Consider the following 16,714-nt stretch of genomic DNA (forward strand, 5'->3'; position numbering starts at 1 on the left):
AAGGAAAGGGACTCAGGGAGACAGGCTGTTGCCCTGTCTCCGAGCTGTGTCTTGGCACATGGCATCCAGCATGCCCAATCCCTCCCGGACCCTGTTTTCAAAGTCATCACCAACCGGGACCAGAGCAGGACACAGCAAGTCCAGGCACTGCTCTCAAGCGGCAGCCTTCGAGTTCCACGCAGCACACTCTCTCTGCCCTGCAGGGGAAGGAACGGTGACAGGAGCAGCGGAGGGGATGGGCACTGTGGAAGGGGATGGAGAGACCCCATGCGGTGAAGCCAGCCTGGGGGGTGGGGGGGCTGCTGCCTCAGGAGGCACCTGGCCTCTGGCTCCCACCCTCAGGGCTGTTGTAACAGCCTGTGACAGCAGCAGGGTGACAACACCGGCCCAGGGAGGCGGCAGGGGCAGGCTGGGCTGACCACACTACAGAGGGGCTCCCTGGGGGGGCATGCCCGGCCACAGGAGCCCCGCGGCAGCCCTGGCTGAGAATTCTGAAAACCCTCTTCCTCCCTGGAGCTGTGGGCAGGGCTGCTGGGACACTTTCAGTTTTGTTTCTGCAAGAAACGAAACTCAGCAGGAACACTCCAAGACGAGAACATGGAGGCAGCCGTCCAGGAGTGCAGGAACTGGTAAGGAGCTGCCGGCATGAGAGGGCCGGCAGGCAGGGTATGTCTGTTTCTGACGTAAGGAGAAAAGGGTCCAGGCATAAAGTACCAGGGAGAGGCCGGCGGGGCGCTGAGGCCCCTGGGGAAGGAAGGCTTAAGCTCTCGGGCTCTCTGGGGCAGTGGGATGATGAGAAGTGGTCAGCATTAGCTTGCGTCACTCAACCACACTCCCCTCCTCCCCTCGAGATAGTCTAGACTCTCTGGGACAGTCCTGAAGCCAAAGAGCCAGGCTAACTGTCCCTGCTGGGCTACTCACAGTCCTAATTTGGGGCTCTGATCATGTGGTCTGCACAGCAGTCCAGGACCAACCTGATCCCCCCGCCCCCGGGAGAAGGAGCTGCGGAGCGGGGGGAAGGAGCCAGAGCAGGATCCAGGGCCACGCCCCGAACTCTGGGCACCTGGCCCACCGAAGGGGCTCGCTGTCCACAGAAGCTGCCTACCTGTGGCAGGAACCAGGAGGGAACGGAGAGCTTTGCTCCAGCCAGACCCTCCTGGCTCTCAGGTGTCTGAACCGGCTCAGGAGGAAGAGCTGAGGGGACAGGGCAGGGGGAGCAGAGCGGGGACGGGCCGGGCCAGGCAGCGGGGCAAGAATAGAGGAAGGCGGGGTGAGGCAGCCTCTGTGCCCTCCGTCCGGGCAGCGCAGAACTGAGAGCTCGTTCAGACCAAGAGGAGTGGGGCTCTGGCTACTCTCTGGTCACCTCCCACATGCCAGGGACGTGGGCGTACAGCTGTCATCTTCATTTGGGCCTTTAGGGACACAGGCGCTGAGTTTCCCTCCTCCAGAGCTACCGCAAGCAAGAGCTGCCTGAAGTGAAAGGGGGCATTTCTTGGTAATTAGGAGTCCTAGGAAACACCATGCCAACAAACTGGGAGGCTCAGGAGCTTACCTTCTTTGGGGTCTCAAAGAAAGGACTCCGGGTCTCTCTGTGGGTTTGCGCAGGTGCTCCTGGGGCAGGAGGGCAGTGGGTGGCCTCTTGCCCCCCTAAGTTATGGGGATGCTGAGTGTTGGTGTGGCCCTTGCAACAAGCATGGCAATGCCCGCCTGGACTCTCAACCAGCTGTGGGCCAGGCAGGGGGACACTTGAAAAACAAGACAAAATCTTTGAAAGAATTTGATATTTGTTATTTCATTTTTTTTAACAGCTTTATTGAGGTGTAATTGACACATACTGCATTTGTGGTACATTTTTAAAGTGTGCCGTTTCATGCGGTCGACACGTTTATATATCCATGAAACCACCCCCACAGTCTAGAGAACGAACCTATCCATCACCCCTAAAACTTCCCTGGGGCCCCTTCACAATCTATCCCTCCTGCTCCTTTTCACTCACCCTCACTAGTCCTGGGCAATATTCAGAGCTTGGAAGAGCATTCTTACACTTATTTTATGATATAGCGTTGTTCTGATCTGGGACCAATAGGGACAAGTAGCATGATCATTGTATTTTAAATGCTTGAGGCCTCGACATTTCTTAACCCAGCGGCCCTGGGTATGAAATAGGGCTCCATGTTGTAGACCATGAAATAAGCCCAAGTTTCTTCCCCCTTGACCTTGCAGCAAGAGAAGCGTGGCCTCTGCCCACTTGACCCTCCACGAGGCGCACTGCCTGCTGTCCCTGGTCCTTTGCCCGGAATGCAAGGAGCCCGTCCTGCAGGCAGAGATGGAGGAGCACCGCAAGAGCGGGCACCAGCAGGTGAGGCTGCGGAGGAGGGGCGGGGCGGAGCGGGGAGAGCTGGGCGGCGGGGCAGAGCCCGGTCCTGGGTCCCGGCTGCAGCAACTCAGCCAGCCATTCTGTGCGGCACGTGTCAGTCTCTTCTGGGAAGAGGACAGAGTAATTGTCTTTCTCATACTAAATTGAGTCTACCCCTGATTTTTCCATCGCCAGCCCTCTCCCTGCAGGCTGATGGGTTTGGCCGAGGCAAGGGCTCCGTTTCAGGAAAAGCTGAATGTTATTTTTTGTGAAGAGGGGAAGGAGGAAAGGAAAGCTCTAGAAGGCAGTCATGGCCAAAGTCAGTCCAAGGCTGACTTTTCTTTCCTGCTCCTTTCATCTGTGTTTCTGGAGATCATCAAGCTCAGGCATCCCTTTCAACTCCACGGGTCCCCCAAACACTTCTTGAAACCAGGGCTGATGTCGCAGGGAGCCTGAGGTAACCACACCTGATCCTGGTGCCTAAGCGCTTGCAGACCCAAATGGGCAGCGTGTGAAGCCAGGGCAGTCATGGGGGGTAGGCGGCAGGTGCTGGTGGGGCCAACGTTGCTCTCTCTCTGTTCAGGTCGGGTGTGCGATGTGCCAGCAGAGCATGCAGAAGCACTTGCTGGAGTCTCACGAGGTGAGAATCATGTGTGATTCATCCTTTACAGCCAACTGGCCAACCTGGGAGGAGAGGGAGGGTGAGGAGGGGCGATAATAAAAACTTCCACCTGGCCTCTCTCCTCACTCAAACAGGCCTGGGCAACAATGGGGAACTAGTTCAGTTGCTTGGGCGTCGTCCCACAAATAGAAAAGTTGTGGGTTCAATTCCCAGTCAGGACGCATGCCAGAGCTATGGGCTTGATCCTCGGTCGGGGCGCACACAAGAAGAGGCAGCTGGTCAATGTTTCTCTCTCACGTTGATGTTTCTCTCCCTCCCTTCCCCTCTTTCTGAAATCAATAAAAGAGAAAAAGGGCTACCATGGTCTGTGAGCCCAGGAGAGCTCAAATTCCCAGAAGAGGGTCTCCACTCTGGTCCTTCCCACCCGCTTTCTTATTGGCTTCCATCCCCTAGGGAAATAAGCTCACGTCCCCCGCTGGGCTGTAGTCCCGTCACTTCAGGCCAGTGACCATGCCGGTCCTGCCCGCTCCCCCAGGCCACGGAATGCCAGGAGCGCCCCGCCGAGTGTGAGTTCTGCAGGGGAACCATGTGCCTTAGCAAGCTGGAGATCCATGAGCACCACTGCGGCAGCCAGACCGAGCTCTGCCTGGACTGCGGCCAGCTCATCGTGGTCCGAAGGCTGGCCCAGCACAGAGATGCGTGCCAGAGGGAGCAGGCCCAGCCCCGGAGAGGTGAGCAGGGCGGGCTGGGGTGGAAAGGGGAAGCTTGGAGGAAAGGGAGCCTCTCCTGGAAGGGACGTGGGAACGTAGGTATTCAACAGGACAGACCACCTGTGCATATGACAGATGTGTAGGTCTCAGATTCATCCGGCTACTCTCGATTTAGATCATGTGCTAAAGTGGCCTCCTCATGTGTCTGCTGTGCTCTTCAAAGGACTGGCCTACGGAGACCCAGAGGCAGGCAGCAGGGACCTGGGAGCCGCGCAGACGGGTGCAGAGGCAGTGGGGACCTACAAAGCGGGAGGCTTCCTTGGAATGCCTCTGGCACAATCCTAGCCTGGCAGAGATCCACCTGCCTCCTCTCACAGATGACAAGCCCATGCCCAGAAGGAAGCGGGAGCTTGCCAGAGGAAGAAATAAAGCTAGACACCCAGGTTTCCTGACACCAAATCTGGTGCTTTGTCCACCAGCAGCAGTAGACAGAAGAAATTAGCTACGGCTTCTGATCTCTGCACCTACGTGGTGGCTCGCTGCACCATTTCATGTTCTCTGGACACAGTCAGCTCTTTATGAGGCATGTCAGCAGAGGACACAAGCCATCCATGTGACAGATAAAATGTTGATTCCATTGGTTGTTTTAGTAGCATGGTAACATGTGGTATGAGCCTAAAATCCCTTGTATAGTAAATCTCTCTTGGTAAACAATCTACTCAAGGTGAAAACTGGCAAAGGACAGCCATGGCCAGGTAGGTCAGTAGGTTAGAGCGTTGACACGATACACAAAGTTGTTGGTTTGATCCCAGGTCAGGGCACATACAAGAATCAACCAATGAATGCATCAATAAGTGGAACAACCAACCAATGCTTCTCTCTCTCTCTTCTTTTCTCTCTAAAGTCAGTAAGATAAATAAAATTTAAAAAGAAAGAAAATTGGCAAAGGAAAATCTGCAATGATTGAGAGTCATGTAGATTTCCTTCACTCCAGTATGGCTGGACTTGAACACAACCCACACAACTTCACACAAAGCAACTTCAACAAGACAACACAACACAGCAAAGACACGTACGGTAACGGTTTGATCCCAGCCCTCAGAAACTGGTGGAACGAAGGAGCGGTCAGAGTGGCCAGGACTGCACCTGTGGTAATCGCTCCCTTTGTCACCTTAGAGTGCAGTCCTGCTCTAGGACACTGTCTCTTCATCAGGGTCATGTGCTGCACTGGGTAAGGCTCTGCGGTCATAACGGAGTGACGTGGCTGATTCGGCCGAGGGTTGCCTGTGTGGCCCAGGATGATGGCAGTGCAGGACAGGCAGGCAGGCCCGGGGCAGTTCCTACTTGTGACTACAGGCCATGTACGCGATTGTGGGACAGCTGGGCTGGCCGCTGTCAAGGGCAATCATTTGCGGTGCTGTGTCTGTGTTTATACAGGGAAGAGAATTCCAGCTCCTGAAAAAAGTATCTGCTGTCATGATTGTCACCAAATGATCCCAGAAAATAAGTATTTACACCATATGGTGAGTAGCAATTAATCATTTTCTAATGGTGCTCATACCTTGTCTGTATTCCAAAAAGTGTAGTATGAACGGTAGATTCTGGGTCCAAATTTACATAAGATATTAAAAGGTCTCATCTTTATTTTTGCTTTGCTCAAAAAGGGATGTTGTGAATTGCTTTAGGCTAATTTATTATAGATCATTGATCTCCTTTCGCGCCAGCTCTCATGCAGCCTCCCTGACCAATCCAGTTCTCCCTGATCACCTTGAACATCTTCAACCCCCAGGGCCTCGGCATTGCCTCACTAGGACCTGCCTTACAATATTGTGTCCATTGTGGGAGTCTTGACTATGAGGCTGTGAGCTCCTCCACAAAAGTGAGCGACTTTCTCCCTCTTCCCACAAAGAAGCTTATCTCAGGGCTGGGTAGCAAAGTGGGACTCCGTAGAAGTGAAATGATGTGATTGATTGATTGATTGATTGATTTTGCCTGGGAACACTCTTAGACTCTTCCCTCCATAGCTCTAAGCACCTCTTACTGCATTAGCTGTGCCAAGCCACTCCCCTTTTTTGCAGGATGGAGCATTGTAAGTTTCACTCTGTGGAAACTTACCAAGTCTTCACCCCAAGAAATCTACCTCCTCCTTGAGCAGAGAGCATGTCCTTTCTTAACCCTTCAATTTAGGGAACTATGAATATCAGAATTAAAGAAACTCTAGGGTGATCTAGATCTTTTTGCTTATTGTGGTAAAATACACATAACATAAAATTTATCATTAGTGTCATTTTGTACATTTCACAATGTTATGCAACCACCATGTCTATCTGGTTCCAGAACATTTTCACCACCCCAAAAAGAAGCTCTGTACCCACTAAGCAGTCACTACCTACTCCTTCCTATCTATAGTTCCTGGAAACCATTGATCTGCTTTCTGTCTCTGGATTTGCCTGTTTTGGACATTTCCTATTAAGGGAATCCTATCATCTGTAGTCTTATGTGATTGGTGTCTTTCTCTTAGCATAATGTTTTCAAGGTGCATCCATGTTGCAGCATGTGCCATACATACTTCATCCTTTTATGGCGTTTATGGCCATACTACAGTTTGTTTATCCATTCGTCTATTGATAGACATTTGGGTCATTTCCACCTTTCCGCTCTGTGCTTTTTGAAGTGTGGTCCATGGGCCAGCAGCATCAGCATCGACTGGGAACTGGTTAGAAATGCAGGGTCTCAGCCCCTCCCCCCTAGAAATGGTAGATCAAAACTTGCTATTTCACAACATCACTAGTGTTTCAAGTGTGAGAAGCACTGTGCCAGCTGAGCGATCCTCAGCCATAGCGGCACGTTGACATCTGCACGTTGGTTTTCCTCAATGCCGACGCTTATTCAGTGACACAAGTTTTCCACGGCATTTGTTTGACTCAGGAGGTGCTTGGTGAGCACAAAAACGAGAGCGAAGCTGATCCCTCCCCTTCAGCATGTCCAGGCCGGCAACCTAGGACACCCACACACTTACTCAGTAAACATGGAACTGGACTTGTGGTCAGAAGCTCTGCCTTTTAGTGCTGCTCTGTGCTACTTGCTGGCTGTGTAGTTTCCCCGAGCCTCTTTCTTCTTTTGAGGAAAATAGGGATAACGATTTGTCTACTTTTTCATGAGGAGAAAACATCCATGCCCACTCACCGCCACATGCACCTTCGTACCAGCGTCCTTACGCACACCCTCGGCCTTCCCCCTGTTGACCATAGAGGGACTTTCTATGTTCCCATCTGACGCCGCTGGGGCACTACATCCCACCTTTCTTGTCTACGTAAGGTCATTGCCCCACCGCTCCAGCAACTGTCCTCCCTCCCCTGCAGCAGGGAGAAGTGAGATGCGTCGCACATGCAGGCTGCAAAGGAGCCTCAGGCCGTTCCCCGCAGTGTTCTAATATTTGCTATGAGAAGTTTTTGCACGGGTACTATTGACAAATACTAGTACCGACGGTGTAGTCTTTGGCCTTGCATGGAAAGCATTCTCTCCCCTAAACATTCTTTTTTTTAATTTGCAAATCAGAGACTGAAATCATTTACACTAGGTGGTTTAATGGGGGGGGTTTTTTTGTTGTTTTTTTTTTGGTTTATATCACCACGACCCAAAAATAGACAAACCTAAAAAAAAAACAAACCAAACCCTTCCTGCTCTCATTTCCTGCCAGCTACCATCTCCTTTCTTTGTTCCCCTTTGCAGCAAAACCTTTGAACAAGTTGTCTGTAGTCACTGCCTCCTTCTCTGTTTGGCCAATTCTTATGTACACCCTGGCTTTTACACTCTTATACCCTCACTTATACACTCTAACCTGGCTTTTATACCCTACGTACCCTAATTCAGTGACCTTCCTTCCTACTGCTAAATCCAAGGGTCACTCCTCAGTCCTCAGCTTATGCGGAGACCGCTGTTCATCACTCCCTCTTCCTCAGCTCCCTGCTGCTCACGCCTTTCTTGGCTTCCAGCATCACACACTCTCCTCCGCTTGCTCCCCAACCTCTGAGGCTGAGGGGGCCTGCGGGGTCAGTCTCTGTGTTCTTCTCTATCAACACTAACTGCCTCAATAATTTCATCCAATCTTATGATTTTAAAAAATGCCTTATGTAGGCAGACATTCCCAAATCTATACCTCATTCCAGACTCTTCTCCCGTACTCCAAGCTTATATATTACTGCCTACTCTGAATCTTCACCCAAGTGTTTTATAAACAACCTATTTACAATGGTAACCCCCTCCCCCACGCCATATTTACCATGCCCCTTACCTTTCTCTCCTGTGTTCTTTTCCATAGCATTTCTCAATTTCTAACACAGTATCTAATGTACTTCATTATCATAGCCCTCATTAATTGTCTCCTACTGCCCCAGTTAAAATGTTAGCTCCTCTGCTCCCCTTCATGCTGTTGCCAAGGCACAAACACTCTACTTTCTCTTTTACTATTCTGGTGTTTATCTCCATATTTCTAAAGCACCTTCTCATACTGCTATTCTTTTCTTTAAATTTTAGATTTAATCTATTAAGGATGTAGAAATATGGATTTTACTTTATTACACGATCTAGTCTATATATACCTCTGAGTTTCTTCTCTCTGTCCTCCCAATTTAATGATAGCACCCATTCAGGCAAAATCAATGATCAATATTATGTTATTATGACCATAAAAAATATTATAAATGACTATGCCACACAAACTATCATAGCATTTGCTTTCTTCTACAATTTTTTTGTTATTTTCTCTGGAACTAGAATTGCTTCAATTTTTCATTTGCTTCACTTTTTAGTTACCTATCACTAAATCATCCCTTCAACTTTCTACCAGATCTGAAACTACCCCCTCAATACAATTAAACATGTCAAGTACTCTATTCACTTAATTAGGGGGCCCATGGCTCCCCAGGGCTGATGAGTAGCTGTCACCCTAGGAGTTCCTTCCACCTTCTCCAGTGTAGAGGCTACTCCCCAAATTTAGGTTCAGATCTTTTGCTTTCTTGGTTTACTCTTTCTTTGGTAAAATGTATCCTTGAAAACTTTCTTGAGAAATAAAACATGGAAGGCTAATGTTTTAGACTTTGTATGTTTGAAAATAGTAACTTACATGGCTATAGAATCTATCATTTTACTGTTTTAATGATATGACAAAGTTTTCCAAGCAAATACAAAAGTAGGGAGAGAACATAATAAACCCCTATGTATTCATAACACAATAATCTAAAGTTTTTAACACTGCTTCATCTATCCTTTCTTTTATTTTTTTGAAAGTATTTTAAAAGCAAATACAAGATAGCCTGTCATTTCATCTGTCATCCTTTAATATATACCTTAAAAATAATCATTTTCTTACTTAACTACCTTTAACTTAACTTTTCTTACTTAAATACCTTTAACATTCTCAACAATACTAAAATAATTCTTTTCTACCACCTTCTCTGGGCCTTTCCATGGACCAGGCTTGCTCATTGCTGCTGCTGCTGCTGTTGCTTTGCCCTCTGGCCTTCTGTTGGAGAGAGCACATTTTCTCATTTTCTTTCTTCTCCTCTACTGATTTGGCAACTTTGCATTCTACTTCTATCATTTTTGTAGTTATGAATACCTGACTTACAGTCTAAAGTTAATCATATCTCTAGCCTTCTAACAAACAATATATAGATTTGAGAACATGTTCACTCTGATGCTCTCCTCTTGCCTCGTATGCAAGTGCTGTCAGAATATTCTTGTTCCGCCTTGTTTCCATTCTACCCAAGCTCATACTTACAAGACTGACCCCGATCTCCCAAAGCGTCAGCTCATGCACCTAACAGGGCAGGTCTTCATTCCTGGAACACAGAGCTTTCCTTATTTCTCACAAAGTCAGCAACCAACCTAAACGAATGTTTGGCGTATTTTATCCAGCGTTTCTAAATGTTCATGGTGGGAAGTTCTTGGGTTATCTAGTCTATTTTATAGTCCAACCATTAAAGCCAAAGTCATTTTTAAATTTGATATATTACTCAACATTGCAGGGTAAATGCCGCGCAGTCTCCCAGTCTGCAAAATATTTGCCAACTGGAAAGCCAGCGATTGCTCCTCCATCCCTCCAAAGTCAGGCGGCTGAAGATCAGACTTCCACAGCAGAAAGAGACGTTCGTCCAAAGATAAGAAATATAAACAGATTTCCTCTTCTTTTTGAAAACTCAACAAAGCAAGCACCAAGTGACACAAAGCCCCGGACCACCTCTCCTGTAGATGATGAGGCAGCTTATGACATCCTGAGGAGCTGCCCTCGCTGTGGCATCCTGCTTCCCCTGCCGACCCTAAACCAACATCAGGTACCCAGCCTCGGGTTCTTTCCTTACCTGGCTGCAAGCCATCTGGGCAGGGCTTAGAGAAACCCAGGACCTGCGGGATGTTCGCGGACACTGCCCCTGGAAAAGCCCGGCCCTATCTCCTCCTTCTCTGTGTGCCCAGTCCACCCTCCCTAGCACTTCCCCCCGCGTTTATTTGCATGCTCTCCCAGAGGCTGGCAGCTCTTTCATCTCCGTGTCTCCAGTTCCTGACCCAGGTCCGGCCACAGCGAACGCTTTCAACAGCTGAGTAAATGAATGAAGCAGAGAGCATCCAGTCTCGCTCTCTCCTGGTGTCAAGAAGGCAGCCGAGGCCCAGAGATGAGGGCCTTGCTCAAGATCCTAAGTCTCTTGGTATCTTGCCTCCAGCAGATTGAGGTTTTCCTCAAACAGATGAGGATTTGCAGCCTCAATGTCCTGAGTGTTACATCTTAGATTATTTTCTAGTAGTGGTAATTCACCATTATGTGTCAGTTACAATGCAAAGTTCTTTTCAAACAGTTGGTCTTCATTATACATAATAGACAGATATTTTATCCCTGTTTTACAAATAAGGAAACTAGACAGAAAGGTCGAGCAGCTTTCCAGGATTATACGATTACACAGGGGCAGAATCCAACCTTGGATCCACGTCTACGTAGTTCCAAAGCTGAGGCTCTTAAGCTCCAGACTGGATGCTTCACTTAAAAAAAAAAAAAAAAAAAGCTTTCATTATTCATTGTTTTGCAAAATGCGTGACATAATACCATACAAAGAAATACACAGGCAAAGCTAACCGTCCGCCCTCCCGCCCCGCCTCCCAGGCCCCCGCCCTGAGGTACCAGCACCAGCAGCCTGCTGCGTGCCCTTCCCAAGCTGTGCCTTTGCTCACTCACACCTGAACAAACCTATACGGGGTGTGAATTATTTCTCTTCCCCATATACTATTTTCCTATACTTACTGCACCACCATTTGCCTTTTTCACTTAATAACATGCACACTCCTTACAAAAAGGTAGACCTAAATCTTTATTTTCTAACTTCTTTCAGCATCTATATATGCTCATAAGCATATAATTTTACAAAGATTGGTGAATTTCATACTTGCTGAGAATGTTTTTAGTGCCATATTCTCTCTTTTTTTTAATTGTTCAATCACAGTTTACATTCAGTATTATTTTGGATTACTTTCAGGTGTATAGCATAGTGGTTAGACATGTACTTTACAAAGTGGTCTCCCCAATATTTCAAGTGCCCACCTGGCACCGTACATAGTTATTACAGCATTATTGACTACATTCTATGTTCCCTGTGCTATACTTTACATTCTTGTGCCTATTTCGTAACTGCCAATTGGTGCTTCTTAATCCCTTCACCTCTTTCACCCAGTCTCCCAACCCCCCTCCCCTCTGGCAATTGCCAGTCTGGGCTCTGTATCTATGAGCCTGTTTCTATTTTCTCTCTTCCTTCATATTGCTCTTTAGATTCCATGTATAAGGAAAATTATGTGGTATTTGGCTTTATTTGTCTGACTTATTTCATTTAACATAATATCCTCTAGATCTATCCATGCAAGGCAACAGCATGGATAGATCTAGAGGGTATTATGCTAAAGTGGTAAGATTTCCTCCTTTTTTATAGCCATTGTATATATGTACCACCATTTTTTTATCTGCTCATCTGTTAACAGGCACTTGGATTGCTACCACATCTTGGCTATTTCAAATAACTCTGCAATGAACATAGCAGTGCATATATTCTTTAGAATTAGTGTTTTGGGTTTCTCTAAATAATATACCCAGAAGTAGAACGGTTGGGTCATACAGCAACCTCCACACTGTTTTCCATAATGGCTGCACCAATCTGCGTTCTCACCAACAGTGCACAAGGGTTCCATTTTCTCCACACCCTCACCAACACATGTTATGTGTTGATTTATTGATGATAGCCATTCTGACAGGTGTAAGGCAGAATCTCATTGTGCTTTTAATTTGCATTTCTCCGATGATTAGTGAGACTGAGCATCTTTTCATATGTCTGTCAGCCATCTATATGTCCTCTTTGGAGAAGGGTTTATTCAAGCCCTCTGCCCATTTTTAAAATTTAATTCCTTTTTTTTTGTTTTGTTTTTGGTTTTTGGTTTGTGCATTTTGGGGGGGGGGGGATTTGTTTTGTTTTCGTTTTTGTTTTTTGGTGTTGAGTTGTCTGAGTTCTTTATAAATTTTGGATATTAACCCCTTATCAGATGTATCATTGGCCAATATCTTCTCTCATTTAGTAAACTGTCTTTTTGTTTTGTTGCTGGTTTCCTTTGCTGTGCAAAAATTTTTTAGTTTGATGTAGTCCCATTTGTTTGTTTATTTCTTTTGTTTCCCTTGCCCAAGGAGATATAGCAAGAAAAAAATATTTCTAAGAGAAATGTCAGAGTTTTTACTGCCTATGTTTTCTTCTAGGAGTTTCATGGTTTCTAGTCTTACATTTAAGTATTTAATTCATTTTTGAGTTTGAGGGTTTTTTTTTTTTAATGTAGCATAAGAAGGTGGCGCACGCACACACACTCTCTCTCTCTCTTGCATTTACCTGTCTAATTTTCCCACCATTAGTTATTGAATAGACTCTCTTTATCCCATTGTATGTTCTTGTCTCCTTGTCATAGATTAGTTGACCACATAGGAGTGGGTTCATTTCTGGGCTCTCTGTTCTGTTCCATTGATTTATGTGTCTGTTTTTATGCCAGTACCATGCTGTTTTGATTACCATGGCTTATAATATAGTTTGATAACAGGTAGCATGCTTTCTCCAACTTTGTTCTTTCTCAAAATTGCTGTGGCTTTTCAGGGTCTTTTATTGTTCCATAAAAATTTTTAGATTATTTATCCTACTTCTGTGAAAACCACCATCAGTATTTTGACAAGACTTGTGCTGAATCTATAGATTGCTTTAGGTAGTATGGGTATTTTAATGGTGTTAATTCTTCCTATGCATGAGCATGGTATATGCTTTTATGTATTTGTATCTTATGCCATTTCTTTTATCAGTGTCTTATAATTTTTTGAATACAAGTCTTTGACCTCCTTGGTTAAATTTATTGCTAAGTATTTTATTTTTTTATTTTTTTGATGCAATTGTAAATGAGATTGTTTTCTGAGCGTCCTTTTCTGATAGTTCATTATTGACATATAAACCTTCGACCAATTTCTGGATATTTATTTTGTATCTTGCTGTTTTACTGAATTCACTTATCAGTTTTAGTAGTTTCTTGGTGGAATCCTTAAGGTTCTCTATAAACAGTATCCTGTCATCTGCAAATAATGACAATTTTACTTCTTCCTTTTTAATTTGGATGCCTTTTACTTCTTCTTGTCTGATTTCTATGGCTAAGACTTTCAGTACTATGTTGAATAAGAGTGGTCAAAGTGGACATCTCTGTTTTGTTCCTGATCTTAAAGGAAACACTTGTAGTTTTTCCTGGTTAAGTATGTTAGCTATCTGCTTGTCATATTGTGGCCTTCATTATGTTGAAATAGTGCCATTTTCTCTTACTTCCCACAATTTGCTGTTTCCTTCCATACTTTCCTTCATCCTTATATAATAAGGTTGCTGAATTTAGCAAATAAAAATATATTACTTGGAACAAAAAATAATTACAAAGTAACAGCATGGGCCACACTACAAAAATTCTTTGTTTCTCTGAAATTAACATTTAAACAGACTTTCTATATTTTATCTGGCAACCCCATCATATAACCACTTACAAACATATACATTTAGAATCCAATTATATCTATTTCTTTGCATCTTAACATTATGACTTGGCAATACCCAAGGACATCCCTCCCTCCAAGTCAATAACGTGACTCTTCCTTTTTAAATGACTAAGAGGCCCCAGTGCGGTTGTTCCCTAATCTGCCCGTGGACCCCACTGATGATGCCAGGCCTCCAATAAACGCTGTCCCAAGCCTCCCACAGGCCCCTCCTGGGTTGCTGGGTTCCGTGCCTGCTCTCTGCCCTCTGCAGTGTGGGGCCTGTGCTCTGGGAACCAAGGCTGACACTATCCAGAGATACCCCAGGAATTAACACTCCCCACTTTAAACACATCAAACTTTTTTATATCCATTTCTTTAGGAGAAGTGCTGGTGGTTAGCTTCATTGAAAGAAAGCAAGTGAGAAACTTCAGCTAGATTTGGAAAAGAAAAGGTACTGCAGATTTGGAAGATTTACTGGTCTCCCTGCTTACTTTCTGTGGTAGCCTTTACTTGTGAAAGGAGGTGGGTTTTATTCCTTGGGTTTTTTCCCTATGGAAGAAAAGGTTTGCATTGTAACTACTTTCCTCCTTTCGAACAGGGCTGTTGGTGTGCTCAAGAGCTACAGATAAACCGGAAGGAAAAAAGCCTCCAGCTCTTCTGCCTGAGAATTATGATCAAGCATCAGGGCCCCACAGCCTGGACACCTTGGGGGCCCCGTGTCCATTTTACATCCCCACCAGCGACGTGTGAGAGAGCAGGCTTCTCCACATTCCCTGAGCAGCGTCTGGTGTTCTCATGATCATTCTTTCTAAGTTTCGCTACTCCGATGGGTGTGCGGGCATCTCTTACTGTGGTTTCAAATTGCATTTCCCTAACATCTAATGATGTCGACCATCTTTTCATTTGCTTATTTGCCATCTGAGATGTCTAGTCATGTCTTCTGACCATTTTCTAAATGAACTATTTACTGCTGAGTTTTGAGATATTATATGTATATATTTCCTGAAGAATAAAAACAGCCTCCCTACAAGCTTCTTGGTCACCTTTCTTTAGATGCCTCGCTGGTTTTGTAGGGCAAGGGTGGCAGCAGCCAGGGCAGCAGGGCCAGGCGGGTGCCCGCGGAAGGGGCAGCCTGAAGGGAAGGCAGGGAGGGGGAGAGAAGTGAGGCTGGGTGGCAGGCCAAGGCCGCCTAAGAGTCCCTGATGTGGGTGTTCTCCGATCTGTCTATCCACACCTCTCACGACAACAGGCCTCTAGTAAACATTGTCCCAAGCCTCCCATAGGCCCCTCCTGGCTCACTGGGGAAGCCCAAACGGGTGCCTTCGGAGGCTGTTGGTGGGGAGAGTGGCTGGGAGAAGCCGAAAGATGCAACAAGCAGACAGTGTACCCCTGCATTTCTGCCTGGCCTTTGGGGTGACCCGTTAGGGCACCAGGCCCTGCCTGGAAGGGAAGGGCCAAGGAAAGCGGGTTGGTTGGATGCTCCCACTCCTCCCCCAGCTGGAAAGATAGGGCAGTTCTCAAGCTTTGTCAGGCTGGGCGGGTCAGGTTTGCTTCAGGCTTTCCTTTGGGGGCCCTGTCTGAGGCAGGGAAAGGGGAAACCGGAGGCTGAGAGCCAAGAACACGAGCTGATGGATTTTGAATAAGAGGTGCCTAAGCTGGGTCTCGAGGGACCTGACAGGACCCAGAAGCTGGGTCAGGACAGAAAAGGCGGCGGGTTGAGCCCCAGGTTCGAGACAGAACCTATTTCTTGCCAGAAGGGGGAAGGGCAGGGGACAAGCCCATCCTCACCAGCGCCCCAAGCCTGGTACCTTCCTAGACCTGCGAGGACTGGTCTAGCCCCCTGCGCGCAGGCTCCACTGACCTGGAAACCCCCGGTTTGGGCCCCTGCATCCAGTAGCGATGAGGAGAGCCCCGCGGGAGCCGCGCGTCACAAAGGCGGCCCGCAACTAGGCATTTAGCGTCCGCGAGGTCAGGGCGCGGCCCGGGAGGTCGCGGAGTTGGCACGGGCGAGCGGGCAGGCGTGTACGCGGTCTCTGCAGCCCCAGCGGGGCGCAGCCCGCTCGGAGAGCCGGTAACAGGTGGGAGCGGGTGCTGGGCCGATGAAGGCGGGGGTGACCTGGGGACACCCCAGGCTTGCGCGGGGAGGGGCGGGCTGCCCTCCTCAGCGGCCTCCTCCTGGAAGCTTCCCGGCTCCTCCCCTCACCAGGGGTGATCGGACATCCTTAGGTTTCCTTCCTGGGTGGGCAGCTCTGTGATAAGGTGGACCCAGCCTAGGTTTGAGAGTCCTTAGGGTGGGTTCTAATCTCACCTCCCCACTTACTGCTCCATCTCACTGGGAGCCTTTCTTACCCTTCTAGAACCTCTGTTTCCCTGTTTGTAAAAATGGCTGTGTTCACACCTTCCATACAGGGATATTGTCCAAGTGCCTTGGCACCAACTTATGATGACCACCAACACTTGCACAGCATTTACTTTGTGCCAGGCACTGTTCAGGAGGCTTCCACATATCAGTTTATTTAATCCTTTCAACACTAGGAGAAAAGTGTTGTTATTACTGCTGTTTATGTATGTAGAGACTGGGGCACAAAGAAATCCATTCACCTGAGGTCAGGCATAGCACCGGACAGAACCAAGGATCCAACCCAGGAAGCTACACTGCCCTCACTGGTGAGGGGTCTCAGGAGAGTGGAGGGTGGTCCCGGTAATTACACGTGACTTTTGGACCACTTGCAACAACTTTCCCAGCCCACCACACATGTTCCTCCAAAGCATCTGATAATTCTTCCGACAAGTGGCTTTGCGAGGGCAAAGGGTTTCGTTTAGCCTTCCAACCGGATTTCGCTTCCCCTGACTGAGCACCTTCTAGGTGCCTTACTCCGGGCTGAGTGCTGTGGAGGCTCCTCGCCTGGGGCAAGCTATACGCAATTGAAGGGACAGTGCTGCTCCTTCAT

General features: G+C 47.4%; 1 protein-coding gene across 1 annotated transcript; it reads left to right on the forward strand.

Moving 5' to 3' along the window:
- Positions 1 to 264: 264 nt before the first annotated feature.
- Positions 265 to 14,491, forward strand: XAF1 (XIAP associated factor 1). Its single transcript, XM_054575638.1, is given in 9 exon segments — positions 265 to 584; positions 587 to 629; positions 2,224 to 2,359; positions 2,940 to 2,996; positions 3,514 to 3,709; positions 5,126 to 5,211; positions 9,718 to 10,023; positions 14,143 to 14,214; positions 14,362 to 14,491. Coding segments are annotated over 8 exon segments (1,002 nt in total). The 5' UTR covers positions 265 to 448; the 3' UTR covers positions 14,185 to 14,214; positions 14,362 to 14,491.
- Positions 14,492 to 16,714: the final 2,223 nt, after the last annotated feature.

This window comes from Pteronotus mesoamericanus, unplaced genomic scaffold (assembly GCF_021234165.1).
Source record: "Pteronotus mesoamericanus isolate MK-2021 breed Mesoamerican mustached bat unplaced genomic scaffold, CSHL_Meso_final contig_317, whole genome shotgun sequence".
NCBI classification, from domain to species: Eukaryota; Metazoa; Chordata; class Mammalia; order Chiroptera; family Mormoopidae; genus Pteronotus; species Pteronotus mesoamericanus.